This window comes from Bufo bufo, chromosome 6 (genome assembly GCF_905171765.1).
Source record: "Bufo bufo chromosome 6, aBufBuf1.1, whole genome shotgun sequence".
Lineage (NCBI taxonomy): Eukaryota > Metazoa > Chordata > Amphibia > Anura > Bufonidae > Bufo > Bufo bufo.
Genome location: NC_053394.1, coordinates 50679572 through 50693849, shown reverse-complemented (window position 1 = coordinate 50693849; position 14278 = coordinate 50679572). Strand labels below are relative to the sequence as shown.

Genomic DNA, 14278 nt, shown 5'->3' with positions numbered 1-14278 from the left:
TGCTGCGGGAGATAGTATTCTTTGCTCGATTGCTGCTAGAATGCAACTTTTACAAGACTTTTATACTGATGACCCATCTTCAAGATAGGTCCTCAGTATCTGATCAGTGGGGGTGCGACACCCGGGACCTCTGCCAATCGGCTATATGACAAGGCAGCGTCGCTTACCAAGCACAGCGCTGTACATGGCGGCCTAGGCCATGTGATCGATGAACGTGACGTCACATGGCCTAGGGTAAGCTGCGAGAAGGCCATGGTGCTACTGCGCGCTGATGCCTTCTCAAACAGCTGATCGGCAGGGGTCCTGATCAGATACGGATGACCTATCCAGAGGACAGGTCATCAGTATTAAAGTCTTGGAAAACCCCTTTAAGGACAAATCTCAAAATTTTGCCTAATTCTAAATAAGACATTTTCACACCATTCCTTTTCATGAAGTACCAATATGCTACAAGCAATTAAGCCACCATCAGTCAACATTTTTGTACCAAAGCTGCAGTGCTCTTGTCCACGTGGCTGTGATGCGCTACCATATGCGCAGTGCAAGAGATGGCGTGCTTCGGCCACGCGGTTGTACTGATTGTGTTGGAGTTCTTCCAGCCATGCATTGTCTAGATAGACCTCATGGATATATGCTGGCAAACCCCTATAAAACCTCCAAAACTTTTTTTTTTTTTGTTCTACTTTGTTTTAATTTAGGCTACTTTTCATACTGGCGTTTCTGGGTCCGCTTATGAGATCCGTTTCAGGGCTCTCGCAAGTGGCCCAAAGCGGATCAGTTCAGCCCCAATGCATTCTGAATGGATAAGGATCCGTTCAGAATGCATCCATTTGGCTGTGTTTGGTCTCCGTTACGTTTTTTTAGACTGTCACTAAAACGCAGCTTGCAGCGTTTTGGTGACCGTCTGACAATGCGGAGCCAAACGGATCCCTCTAGACTTACAATGTAAGTCAATGGGGACGCATCTGTTTTTCACTGACACAATATGGTGCAATTGAAAACTGATCCGTCCCCCATTGACTTTCAATGTAAGTGAAGACTGATCCGTTTCGACTTCGACTTATTTAAATTTTTTATGAATAATTCAAACCGATCCGTTATTAACGGATACAAGCGTTTGCATTATTTGTGCAGATCCGTCTGTGCAGATACAAGAAGGATCCGCACAAAACGAGAGTGTGAAAGTAGCCTTAGAAAGAAATGGGTGTGAACTGTGAAGCCTCTGGCAGAAAGTGGGTTTCTGGTTCTTTAAAGCTGATGGATTGGTGGGCCGTTGACTCCCAGCCCCTTAAACAATTGGCTATACCTAGCTATAGTCCCATTCAGCTTTGTCCCATTCAAGTGAATAGCGCTGAGCTGTAATGGTTGGGACAGCGGCTACGAAAGGGAAGCTGTGCCTGGTAAACCATGACAGGGACGAGCGCCACGGCCTCTACAAACGGCTCATTGATGGGGGTGCCAAGCGTTAAACCCCCACCAATCAAATATTGATGCGCTGTCCTTGGGATAGGTTATCAGTTTAAAAAATAAAGAGGGTTGTCTTATGATAACAGCCTATACCCTGTCTGGTCAGTGGGGTCCGATTTACTACAATTGTGAGTGTTTCCCCCCACTTGAATGGAACACAGACACTCGTGCCTGTCCGCCGCCGCAGAGACGGCAGTCCTATACAGCTGAATGGAGTGGCGGACTCGCATGCAGCAGAGCCTCCAGGTGTAATGGCAACGCCCCTGTTGCTCCTAGAGGCTCACTTGCATATATAAAACATCATTTTTCTCTGACTCATATGAACATGGGACCAACACGGATGCCTTCAGCTGCCAAGTGCACATGTAAAGCCTCATGCAGACGTCCGTGGAACACAATACCAGACCAGACTGGCTTTGCAGGAGCGCACGGCGTCATAGCAACCAATGACGCCGTGCGCTCCTGCAATGCCAGTCTGCTATCTCATGGACCGTGTTCCACGGATGTCTGCGTGAGGCTTAACAGGTCAGCCACTGTCATAGGGACAAATCTACTGACAGATGTCCTTTTAAAGTCTTAGAGTTTTCTAATCATCCCAGCCAGTGAAAGGGTTAATAACACGTACCGCTAGCACCTGTAGGTGTTGCATTTAAATTGGGGGTAGGTGCGGGGGGTCTTAATGTGCCGCCATTTGCTTGGAAGCTGTATACAGCAGGTGCTTGTGACCTCTGTATCTGATACTTGCTGCTATGACCAGGGACTGTTACCAGATGTGTCCTCTCCATGTAATGGGAGGTAAGTAGCAGTGCACGCCTTCACTGGAGGTACGGGAAAGCAATGTAAGATCTGTGTGCCAGGCAGGACACTCGGGGATACGGGCCGCGTGCCAGCAGTAATAATTCACTTCTATAGGCGCCTAGAAATGGAAGCTCCTCTCCTATCTGTCGCTGGTTCTTTAGTACTATGGTAATGTAGGAGCTGTCAGTGGTTACTTATCCCATCCGCCTTCTCCTCTTTTATTTGGAAAGGTTTCTAGTTAATCGGATATGGTTGGGGGGGGGCCACGGGTCGCCGCACAGACGCTGGTGACATAGTACAATTGGATCCCAGGGCTATTTTCGACCCGTCAGTCTTGTCCTATTTCTGGACAGAAATAAACCTTGCGTTTTCCCGGCTGAGAGTCCTGTGCTCTGGTTTAGGATTATCCTACAGCTGGGGGCGAGACGCACGACGCGTCTGTGTAGTATTTACGGGAGAAGGGGCTGGTACGGATTGTGACGGGAAGAAGTATTCACCCCCCTAAAAAAAAGGGAACCTGGGTAACCACAAAGTATAGAATTGTAGAAACCTTTCAAAGGAGCGTTCTCATATTGAGTGTATACGGCACGGCACTCCAGCTGTTGTGAAACTACAACTCCCAGCATGCTCCTTTCAATTCTGTGGGAGTTCAGAGAACAGCCAAGCAAGTGTGCATGATGGGAGATGTAAGGTTACAAATGGTCACCTGGACCATTAGTTGTCTCTAGGTTTACACGTGTGAATATTACCTTATATAAAACCTTGTACTAAACTAACGTTGTGTCTGTGAGCTTATTGCGTCAGTTATAATCCTCCATACAGGGCTGGCTAGAGTAGTGATCCCCCAACCAGCGTGCCTCCAGCTGTTGCAAAACTACACCTTCCAGCATGCCCGCACAGCCAAAGGCTGTCCGGGCATGCTGGGAGTTGTAGTTTTGCAACAGCTGGAGGCACGCTGGTTGGGAAACACTGAGGTTCTCATATGTACCCGGCCTAGCGGTCTCCTCTCCTTTTCCCTATGGTTAATGCCGCTAACTAGTGCTCACGCTGTTATTCTCAGTGTGTTAGAGCGAGCAGTCTCAGGGGAGCACTCTCTCACCAGGCCTCCCTGTCTGAATTGCACTGTATATTGGTCGCTAGTTGCTGACTACAGACATTCGCTGTCTAAAATACACACTATTACACTCAGTTCTGAATACTAACATGATGGGAGATGTAGTCTCACAACACCCGGAGTGCCGGAGGTTGCTGATCACTGGTATACCGTATATACGGATAGGCTATAAAAGCCACATAGTTGCAGGCCCCGCCACTGGAGGGAGCTACGAGCGGCTGTACATCCCCCCCCCCCCCCCTATAGGGAATATTTGGTATTGCATCAGTGACCAGCTATGTAATTAAAGGGGTTGTCCCACCGTAAGAACTGGTCCCCCTATCCATAAGCATCTGATTGGTGGAGGGTCAACTGCTGGGATCCCCACCGATCCTAAGAGAGATGTGCCAGGGTGAATGGGGCGGCGTTCAGGCACGCTCGATGTGCCTTCAAATCTATGGGGCTGCCGGAGGTAATCAAGCATGGTGGCACCTGGTCTCCCTTTGGCAGCCCAAAAGAGTTTAATGGTGCCGCAGCACGTTTTCATGACTCTAGCACCTCATTCTTGTGATTGGTGGAGTCCCTGAGGTTGTCCCTTACTTCATGCACATGGCTGTTGCCCAGCCGTTCCGTGCATTGAGGACTGCAGTCCCCAGTGCACAGGCAACATCCTGCTGCTGCAGATGGATCCAGACCTATTCAACTTGAATGGGTCCGTGATCCGTCCGCACCGCATGTTCTAATATATATTTTTTGCAGTGCAGAGGCACGGAGAACTTCGTATAGTGCTTCCATGGGGTTCCGTGCCTCCGTTCTGCAGCTTCGGGATTGGGGACCCGCTCAAGTGAATGGTTCCGCATCCGTGATGTGGTGTGCCAGTGTATTGTGGACCCGCTGTTTGCAGGCCGAACAACAGGCATGGCTGGAAGACTGCCGTGTGCATGAGGCTTTAATCCTGTGGGTTCAACAACTATCATACGTGGTTGTGCCCTCACCAGCAGCTAACCTCTGCAGCGCCCCTCTGCTCTGGCAAATAAGCGGGCACTAGCGTTATGATGTCCTTTATGCCTGGACAGCAAAGTCCTATTTCCCAGGTGGATAATGTTTTTTTGCAGAAGCACAGCCCAGAGATGATGAAGAGAAAGGGTCGTTCCTCTGAAGGTGGTCATACACATAAGGGATTTTTCTGCCAAAATGACCATTTCACTAACATTCGGCTGGTGATTATTCGCCTCCCAAATGTTCGTTACTTACAGCCGACCTTCAACTAAAACTTTTCTTAAAGGGGTTGTCTCACTTCACTAAATGACCTTTATCATGTAATACAAGTCCCTTACTAATGTGTTGTCTCCTTTGCTGGCTTGATGCATTTTTGTTCATCACATTATACACTGTTCGTTTCCGTGGCTACGACCACCCTACAATCCAGCATCAGTGGTGGTCGTGTTTACACACTATAGGAAGAAGCACTGGCTTGTGCATATTACCACGGTCCGGACCACCATACAGGCACCTCTTCCTAGTGTGTGGAAGCACGGCCACAGCTGATGCTGGTTTGTAGGGTGGTCGTAGCCATGGAAACGAACAGTGGATAATGTGGCGGAAAAATGAATCCAGCCAGCAAAGGAAGTAATATGGAGAATCGCAATACATTAGTAAGTGCCTTGTGTTAACTTTCGATGTGACGACCCCTTTAAGTGCAATCCGTCCTGTTGGATGTATTGAGCTGTTGCTGTCGTGTGTGACCTGCGCCCTAGTGGGCTGCTCAGGCCGGTGTGGTATGTGCTGGCAGAGCCGCTGTCGCTCTTGTGATGTTTGGGCTCCTCATTCTTTACAGACACGTTATTTAGTCTGTCGTCATGTGGTTTGGAATAGTTTGTGGCTCCAAATAAAGTTAAACTGGCTAAATCGGGAGTCTGCGCCTGGGTTATGACATTTCGGGTCTTCACCTCCTGCTCCGCTTGTTTTCCAGTTTGAGATCGAATATGTCCTAAATTAGAAAACCGCTCGGCGCGTGCGCGTCGGACCGTCTCCTCGGCTGCAGGGGGGTTTCTAGTAAGAAAACTCAACTTGGCTTCTCAGGCGATTTTGTTACTTGGCTTCAGAATTGACAATGATGTTTCGAGCCTAAAATGTGTCCAGAGCAGTTGTCACCACTTGACGTGTTTTACAGAGGACATTACTCGGCAGGAGGCGTCCATGAGCACAAGTAATAGCTCCGCTGAAGGAGAAGGGTTCGCCTCCACGTAGTCTCACTGGTTAACGAACTTTCGCTTAAAGGGGTATTCGGGTGACTGCAGGGTAACCCCCCCCCCCCCCTATCCACTGGGTAAGCGGATACTGTTAGTCTGACTTCCAGGACCACCACAGATTACTAAAATAGGGGTCCCATGTCCCTCATTTGAACAGAGCGAAGATCAAGTATACGCACTGAGTCGAGTGGCAGTGCACATACTCAATTGCTGTCCTGTTCATATGGGGGCAATGGACCCCTCATAGGTGGCGGTCGTAGCATTCAAGCCCCAGCCAATCTAACAGTTATCCTCTGTCCATTGAGTAGGGGGAAACTTGTCATTACTAGAATACCCCGTTACATGTTTGCACTCCAATGGTTTACTTAAAAGGGTTTGTTGTATCTGAATTGGTGGGGGTCCGACACGCAGGACCCCCACAGATCAGCTGTTAGAGAAGGCATTGACGCTCTTGCCGTTTACAAAGCACAGCGCCGTACATTGTATAGTGGCAGTGCTTGGTATTGCACTCAGCCTCACTTCTATGGGGCTGAGCTGCTCCTAGGCCACTCGACCGATGAACGTGACGTCACTGGCCTAGGAAAAGCGGAGAGAAGGCCACAGCGCTATAGGTCATCAGTATAGAACTATCGGACTACCCCTTTAATACAGCTTATTTCTTACTGTATTTCTCCCTGTCTAATACATTGTGTTTTTCTCTCTTCCAGCTTCCTGACAGACACGGTTGTCCAGCCCTGGGAGTGTCACAATGACTGAGCATGGCATAAAGTGGTCTTGCGAATATTGTACTTACGAGAACTGGCCGTCTGCTATCAAGTGCACCATGTGCCGTGCCCAGAGACCCAGCGGTGCTATCATCACAGAAGAACCATTCAAATGCAGTGCCCCTAATGTGGGTACTATAGAAAGAAGCGGGGGAAGTCCATTAATTTGCCCTGACTCCAGCGCCAGGCCACGTGTAAAAACCTCATTTAGCATGGAAAACGGCAGTAAGTGGTCTTGCCACTTGTGTACCTACCTGAACTGGCCCAGAGCCATACGATGCACACAGTGTTTGTCCCAACGTCGGACACGTAGCCCAACAGAATCTCCACAGTCCTCCGGATCAGGTTTACGATCCATTCCCAGCCCCGTTGACCCATGTGAGGAATATAATGACCGCAATAAACTGAACATTAAAGGTCAGCACTGGACTTGTTCTGCTTGTACGTATGAGAACGGCGCGAAGGCCAAAAAATGTGTTGTCTGCGACCACCCTTCTCCCCACAACATAGACTCTATAGAGCTGGCGGATACGGACGAGGCCTCCTCTATTATTAATGAGCAAGACCGGGCTCGCTGGAGAAGCGGCTGCAGCAGTAGTAACAGCCAGCGTCGCTCCCCACCCATGCCCAAGCGGGATTCGGAGATGGATTTCCAAAGGATTGAACTAGCGGGGGCGGTGGGCAGCAAGGATGAGCTGGAACTGGACCTCAAGAAGCTGAAGCAAATTAAAAACCGAATGAGGAAGACAGACTGGCTGTTCTTGAATGCCTGCGTGGGTAAGTGGGGAGGAATGACAGTACAGCTTGAGACTCAATTAACATCAGTAGTGCTCATCTACAAATGGTTCTTCATGATTAACCTCTGCTGTACAATTCTCCAGAACTGCGTTTTTATAGCTCTGTAGAAATGAATGCGGCATTGGTGTCCTGTCGTGCCCGAAAGCAGATGCAGCAATGATCGGAGGAACTTCTCATCTCAGCTGTTCTCACCTTGTTTTTGTTTGTTTTTCTGATCTTCTGATGGATCATAAGAACGGGAAACTAAACAGTGTTGTGAACCCGGCCTAACGTGATGTATTCATTTATTAGGTTTAGTGTGGAATGTTACTGATAATGCAACCGTAACATACCCAAGACGGATCCGTCATGAACACGATTGAAAGTCAATGGGGGACGGATCCGTTTTAGATTGTGTCAGAGTTAAACGGGTCCGTCCCCTTTGACTTGCGTTGTGGAGCATGCCGGATCCGTCTTGCTCCACATCCAATGACTGAAATAAAATCGCAGCTTGTTGCACTTTGCTCTCTGGTATGAGGACGGAATGCATTTTGGAGCGTTCCGTTCTGTTCAGTTGTGTTTTGTTACCATTGACAATAAATGCGGACTAAACAGAAGCTTTTTTTTTTTTTTCTGGTATTAAGACCCTATGACGGATCTCAATACCGGAAAATAGAAACACTATTGTGAAAGTAGCCTTAGTCCTGGTCATCAGTGTTTTTTAAAGGGGGTGTCCCAACTTGCACATTGGTGGCATGCCGATAGGATATGCCACCATTGTCAGAGAGGTGTGGGTCCCACCTCTAGGACCCCTACCTATCTCTAGGGCGCAGCACACAAGCACAGCCACCCTCCATCCACAAGTGTCGGCTATTTCCAGAACTCTCATAGAGGTGAATGGAGTGGTGGTCGCACTTGTGTGGAGTGATCTTCATGCTTCTATGGGAGTTCTGTAAATATCCGATAACACTCGATTTTGCTCTTTTCGGAACTCCCATAGAAGTGTGCTTTCGTGGTGCACCATCCTATGCTTTAGGAACTCCATGCTAGAGATAAATAGGTGCGGGTCTCATTGGTGACATAGCCTAGCAATATGCCACCAATGTGTCAGATGGGACAACTCCTTCAAAGGAGTTTGCCAACCCTTCTGATATCTCTCTACACGCAGAATATACTAGTATCTACTAAAGTAGTAGTTCCCAAGGTTGCGAGACGCATTCAGTGTGACCATTTGGCACCTGTGCGTGATACTTGCATTGAATGATTACCCTGGGCCCTGCACCCAATGTCAGAATTGGGTGGCGTTAGAGAGGTGCTGCACTACCCTTATTAAAGGGGCTTTATTTTCAGCTTGAAGTGAGAAGCCGTTCCTCCATGTGTTCTCCTAAAAGGGGTCGTCTGCTTTGTGTAATTTTGTCAAATGCGTTAGAGACCTGAATGTCGTTACACAACCTTTTATTACGAGTCCAGCAGTTGTCCCTTCCCAAGATGCCTTGCTGTCACGCTCCTAGCGCTGTAAGAGACGGTCTGGAGGTACTTGTCTCATATTCCTCATCACTGTTCAGGTCCATTCACACGTCCGTATGATTTGAGTCCGCACATTGTGGGACGGCTGCGGACACTTTCATTTCAACGGGGCTGCAAAAAGTATAGAGCATTTCCCTTTCTGGTCCGCAGCCACGGACAAGAATCGGCATTTCTATCGCAGGGCCGGCCGTGTGTGGTCCGCAAAATGTGAAACGCACATGGCCGGTGTCTGTGTTTTGCGGGTCTGCAATTTTCAGACCACAAAACACTTGCGGATGTGTGAATGAACCCTTAGGTCTGAAATAAAACCATTTTGCTATAACAATCTTGAAACAATGATCGATTAAATGGATGTTCTTGGAAGCTCTTCCCCATTTTGACACTTCCCGAAGCTGTGCCCCATTATTAGTGAAGTTTTCTACCCTGACTGCACACCACCCCGGTCCATCACCCAGCTTTCCTCTGTTCTTGGGCATGTGGGGGTTGCATTCTGCATTTACTTTATCTTCCTTTTATCCGATTCTTTTTTTCTCGCTCACCTAAAAGATCAGTTTTGTGTATTCTTCATGCTCTTGTATAATTTAGTTGCTATTGTGAATCGCTTGTTTGCCCTGTGTGATGTTTTTATGCACATAAAACCGCCATAGTTTCCGAGAGAGTTTGCATGTTGTAGGATTGCCTGGGCGATGGTCTCTCCGGCTCGGCCAGCTGTACCTTCCACCGTTAGATTTCCATTTCTTGCCTCCCGACACCTGTCCTTGTACCCAGTTACCAGAACACGGTAGTAAGTAGTGATCATGGTGGCAGATGTATCTTCTGGACTTCCAGTCAGTAATCCCATTGAATGTATGAGACCTGATTCAGCGGTCGCTCCTCCTCATACAGCCGCATTGTTTCTGGGCAGCAGATCTCCGTTTAGATCTTACAATCTGCTAAACAGAAACGATAATTTAGGTGCCTTCACGAGCGACCGTTTCACTCGTTCATCGGGTGATCAGCTGCACCTTTTTACACAGGCGGACTGTTGGGAACGAGCGTTTGCGGGAACACTCGCCCCTGATAATCTCCCCGATTATGGGCACGTGTAAATCCACCATTACCACTAGCGTTTTCTTCATGACGTTTCCCTGTAGAGAAGGTGATGTGAAGACATCAAGAGCTCAGCAGGCTGTGCTTTCGACCGATAGCCAGAACAAAAAAAAGCCCGTGGAAAAAAACACTTGCATGTTCTGCGTTTTCAGATTTCCCATAGACCTTCAGCTAACATCTGGAGTTGGCGTTTTTGCCAGAAATATTAAAAAAAAATCACCACAAAGAGGACAAAATACCCCGTTAATGGTCTAACGTGGAGGCCTAGAAGTAGAACAAGCTTGTGTATGAGGCCGTTATCCACTCGGATCAGTCGGGCGAGACCCGGCAGTTACTGGAGGTTTCCCAGGCCTTGGGTTCTGGTCTTTTTATTCATGTGACCCGTGTTCTGAGACTCTTACAACAAGGCCTCATGCGTCCAGGTGGAGCGTACACTGACACATTCATGTCTGTGGCCGTCTTGCAAATTCTAGAACATGTCCTATTCTGGTAGTCAAAAAGTAAAGCTAGTCCAGACGGCACTACTCCCCTTTATGAAACGCTGAGTGATATCTTATTTACTGTCCTCTGTGTAAATCGGGCATACGGCAACAATACGGTGGTGCCTGCTTTCCAATAGCGAATATATATGTGCAGTCGAGAAGATAGAAAAAAAAATCAGCGGCACTCACCAGTTGCAGGTTTTCAACATATCACCACTTAAATTGTGACAATAGGTACATGCTTACAGGGCTGGGGCGGACAAGCCTTTCACTAAGATCAGAAAACCGCCTGAGCGGTAGCCAGAAGAAGCGCACACTGTGCGAAACAGCCGTCGCTGCCATACACCGCTCAGGCGGTTTTCTGATCTTAGTGAAAGGCTTGTCCGCCCCAGCCCTGTAAGCATGTACCTATTGTCACAATTTAAGTGGTGATATGTTGAAAACCTGTAACTGGTGAGTGCCGCTGATTTATTTCTATCTACTCGACTGAACATACCTATTCTGGTAGTCCTTTCTATTGATGGTAGTGAGAGAAATGGGGAGGGCATGTGGAAGGTGATCCCATACAGGCCCGTATTTGCAGCCGTGTCTGATCTGCGTTTTTTGCTCATTCATTTCTATGGATCTGCAAAAAAAATAAAAAATAAAAAGAATAATAATAAAAATGGACAAATCACAGATGTGCTCTACGTTCTGCAAATTATACATGTTTTATTCTTGTCCGTATTACAGACAGGAATAGCTGTACCTGGTGAGAAAAGTGCAGATTGCACAGGAAGGTATCTGTATTTTGCTGATCTGTGGTTTGCGGACCGCAATACGGACACGGTCGTGTGCATGAGGCCCTAGCTGTATACTTAAAGGGGTCGGCCACGTTTTGGCTACTGTTGGTTAATGCATATGTAAGATGACTATATGGAACTCGCTAATATAGTCGTTGTTAATTCTATAAGGTATGCCCCATTTGTTTGCAAAGTCTTTCATGCTGTCCACACAGAGGTCCTGTCCATAAGATGGCTGCTCATGGAGGGTCATGTGACCAGACAAGTCACCTCCATGTGATGTCTTCTCCATTCATCTCCACTACATTACTCCTGCCATTGAGCAGGTGCACTTTATTTGAATGGAGGAGACTGAGTGTGAAGTGTATGGTCACATGACCCTCCATCAGCGGCCATCTTATGGACCGGACTTCTCTGCGGACTTGGCAAACAAAGGGGAATACTTTGTGAAATATTGAAAATTGCACAGAATTTCTACAAAGGCTATGTTAGTAAGTGCCATATAATCATCTTACAGACTCATTGGACAACAGTAACCAGAAACTGACCAACCCCTTTAATATTTGATTTATCCGTGTCCATTGGATCCGAGAAATGTCAATTAGTGAGTAATGAAGTCCTCGCTGGTGACGCTGCTCCCTGATGACCTGTACTTTTCCTCCAGGGAGTTCCCTCCACCTTCAACGTACATGTATGACTCCTTGCACTTATTCTCTGTAGGATAATCATATGAGTCATTGTCGGTGTGGTCGGGCTGAGAGATCTTTGGCCGCTTGCTTAGTAAAAAGTCTCGGTGTCTCAACCTTACACCCCCTCTTCAGTAGTAAGCGGCCCTGGGGTATCCGGTCGCTGAGTCTTGGACACGTCTGTGAGCAGCTGCTCTTCCCGGGGAAGATTATGGCCGCTCACACATTGCCGTGTAATGCTCTGTCCGCTAAACTGCCCCCTCCATATGTCCTATTGAAAGGTATGGATAGGGTCTGTAATGAGGCGCCCTGTTAAAGGGATTATGCCATGATTAATGAAAATCGGACATCATATAGCACATTGCTTCAGAAGCACTCTCCCACCAGCAAAAATGTGCTATTTACACGGCACTGCCCTGATTGATGAACAGTGATGATGTATCCCTTCCGGTTCTTAAGGGTTAAATACCGCCACATATGTTATATGCCTGATGAAGCTGGCGAAACACGTTGCATGTTACTGGAATCATTTTATTTGTATCTTTAATATTACACCTTATTCTCCCCCCCCCCCCCCCCCCCCCCCCCCGCCCCTCAATCTGCTTTCTTCTTTATTTCTACCATAAGGCTACCTATAGGTGGCGCTACAGTTTTTTTGTTTTTTTTTTTGTTTTTTTTTGGAGTAGCGCTAATTTGCATTGTTGCAGTTATCGGCGATCTTAGGCTACTTTCACATCAGCTTTTTTTTCCTTTCCGGTATTGATCCATCATAGGATCTCAGTACTGGAGGAAAACGCTTCAGTTTTGTCCCCAAACTGAACGGAAAGGAGTGCACCACAATTAATTCTGTGCCGTTTCGTTGTTCCCATACTGGACCGAAAAATGCTACAAGCAGCGTTTTTCTGTCCGCGATGTGGTGCGGAACAAGACTGATCCGTCATGACTCACAATGTAAGTCAATGGGGACTGATCCGTTCTCTCAGGCAGTAGGGCTGCAGTAAACTATTATTTTAGTAATTGAGTATTCTACCAATTATTTTTACGATTAATCGAGTAATCTAATAAGAAAAAAAATAAGACTGTCTTCCTTTATAAAAACTCCTCAGACCCCCTGCCATCAGTCCCCAACATTCTTCGCCCTTCCCCCCCCCCCCCAGTGCCTTCAGCTCCACTCCCCCACCGACATTAGATGCCCTGTCCCCCCTGTGGTTACCACGCAGGGGTCACTACCCCGCCGCTCCCCAGTACTCACCGCACTGGGGTCACCCCACTTCTCCCCCTGCAGTCACAGCAGTAGTACCATAGTGTGGGCATTTAGGAGCCTTGGAGAGCCTAGTTCTGCTGCCACCCAGCTTTCCCAGGCACAGATCTGTATGGGCAGCAGGCTTCCTATCGGTCTATGGCGGAGCGGTTCCTGGCCAATGCCTCCTGGTGTTCCACGGCCTCCAGCAGCTCGGCGATATCCCAGTGTTGCCAGCTCTTCCCGGGCACACACTTGTTGGCCAGCTGCCTGAGCTGCACACAGGTCCGGCAGGGCGGGTGCCCCATGTCCCCCTGGCACAGCAGGCAGCGCTTCCTGGGCTCTCCCCGCACACAGGGCCAGCAGTACGTGTGCCCGCACAGCACAGTGACCGGGTCCGGCAGGAAGCCGCCACAGCCCGGGCACCGCAGCGCACACTGCGCTTCCTCCCGCACCACGACCGAGCCCCGGTACTGCCGCAACAGACACTCCAGCAGAGGCTCCAGGGAGGCCACGGAGCGGTGAGAGGCTTCACTTCACTCGCGCTTCATGGTCACGTGATTTAAACAAATCCTCGATGCAGGGAAATTGTATTGAGGATTTTTTTGACTCTATTACATCGAGTAATCGTTACAGCTCTATCGGACACAGAAGAAAACTGATCCGGCACCAATCCGTCATTGCTATTTTAGAGATAATACAACCGTCTGCATCCGTTCTGAACGAATCCGGTTGTATTATCAGTAACGGAAGCATTTTTGCTCATTCATGACGGATCCAGCAAAAACGCAGATGTGAAAGTAGCCTAAGTTGGAAAATATTAGTTGCATTGCTTTTTATTGTACCCAAGACCAGGGTCGCTGATACCATTGGACTTCTCCTGCTCCTCTTTATGGTTGTAGTGAACCCTCACAACTTTGGTTGCGTTGTTCCATGCTGCCTGTAGTAACGCTGTGTCCTGTCTTTCAGGTGTCGTGGAGGGCGACCTGTCAGCCGTGGAAGCTTACAAGACCTCCGGAGGAGACATCGCTCGGCAGCTTTCTGCCGATGAAGTTCGTCTTTTGAACCGCCCGTCGGCCTTTGATGTGGGTTACACTCTGGTGCACCTATCTATTCGCTTCCAGAGGCAGGACATGCTGGCCATACTTCTAACAGAAGTGAGCAGCTTTTATAGTCTGGATTGGTGCTCCCTTCCTTTCACCGTCATACATCTGTAATCTAATACTAAAATATTGATTCTGGATTGATACATTCTCTTCGTTCCTTCTTTCGAAAAGAACAACGAACAAACAAACCCTGTGAACTGCGATGGGTGCTATCT

At 48.2% G+C, this 14278-nt stretch overlaps 1 protein-coding gene across 2 annotated transcripts in view; it reads left to right on the top strand.

The window, feature by feature from the left end:
• Nucleotides 1–14278, top strand: part of ZRANB1 (zinc finger RANBP2-type containing 1) — a 51421-nt gene that overhangs the window by 28097 nt on the left and 9046 nt on the right. The window contains exons 2-3 of one of the 2 annotated variants that reach the window (XM_040439026.1): nt 6318–7151; nt 13927–14042. In XM_040439026.1, coding sequence (XP_040294960.1) covers nt 6359–7151; nt 13927–14042 — 909 coding nt within the window. In that variant the 5' untranslated portion in view covers nt 6318–6358. Of the gene's footprint in view, nt 1–6317; nt 7152–13926; nt 14115–14278 lie in introns of both variants that reach the window. The other variant, XM_040439025.1, reaches the window with a different exon arrangement.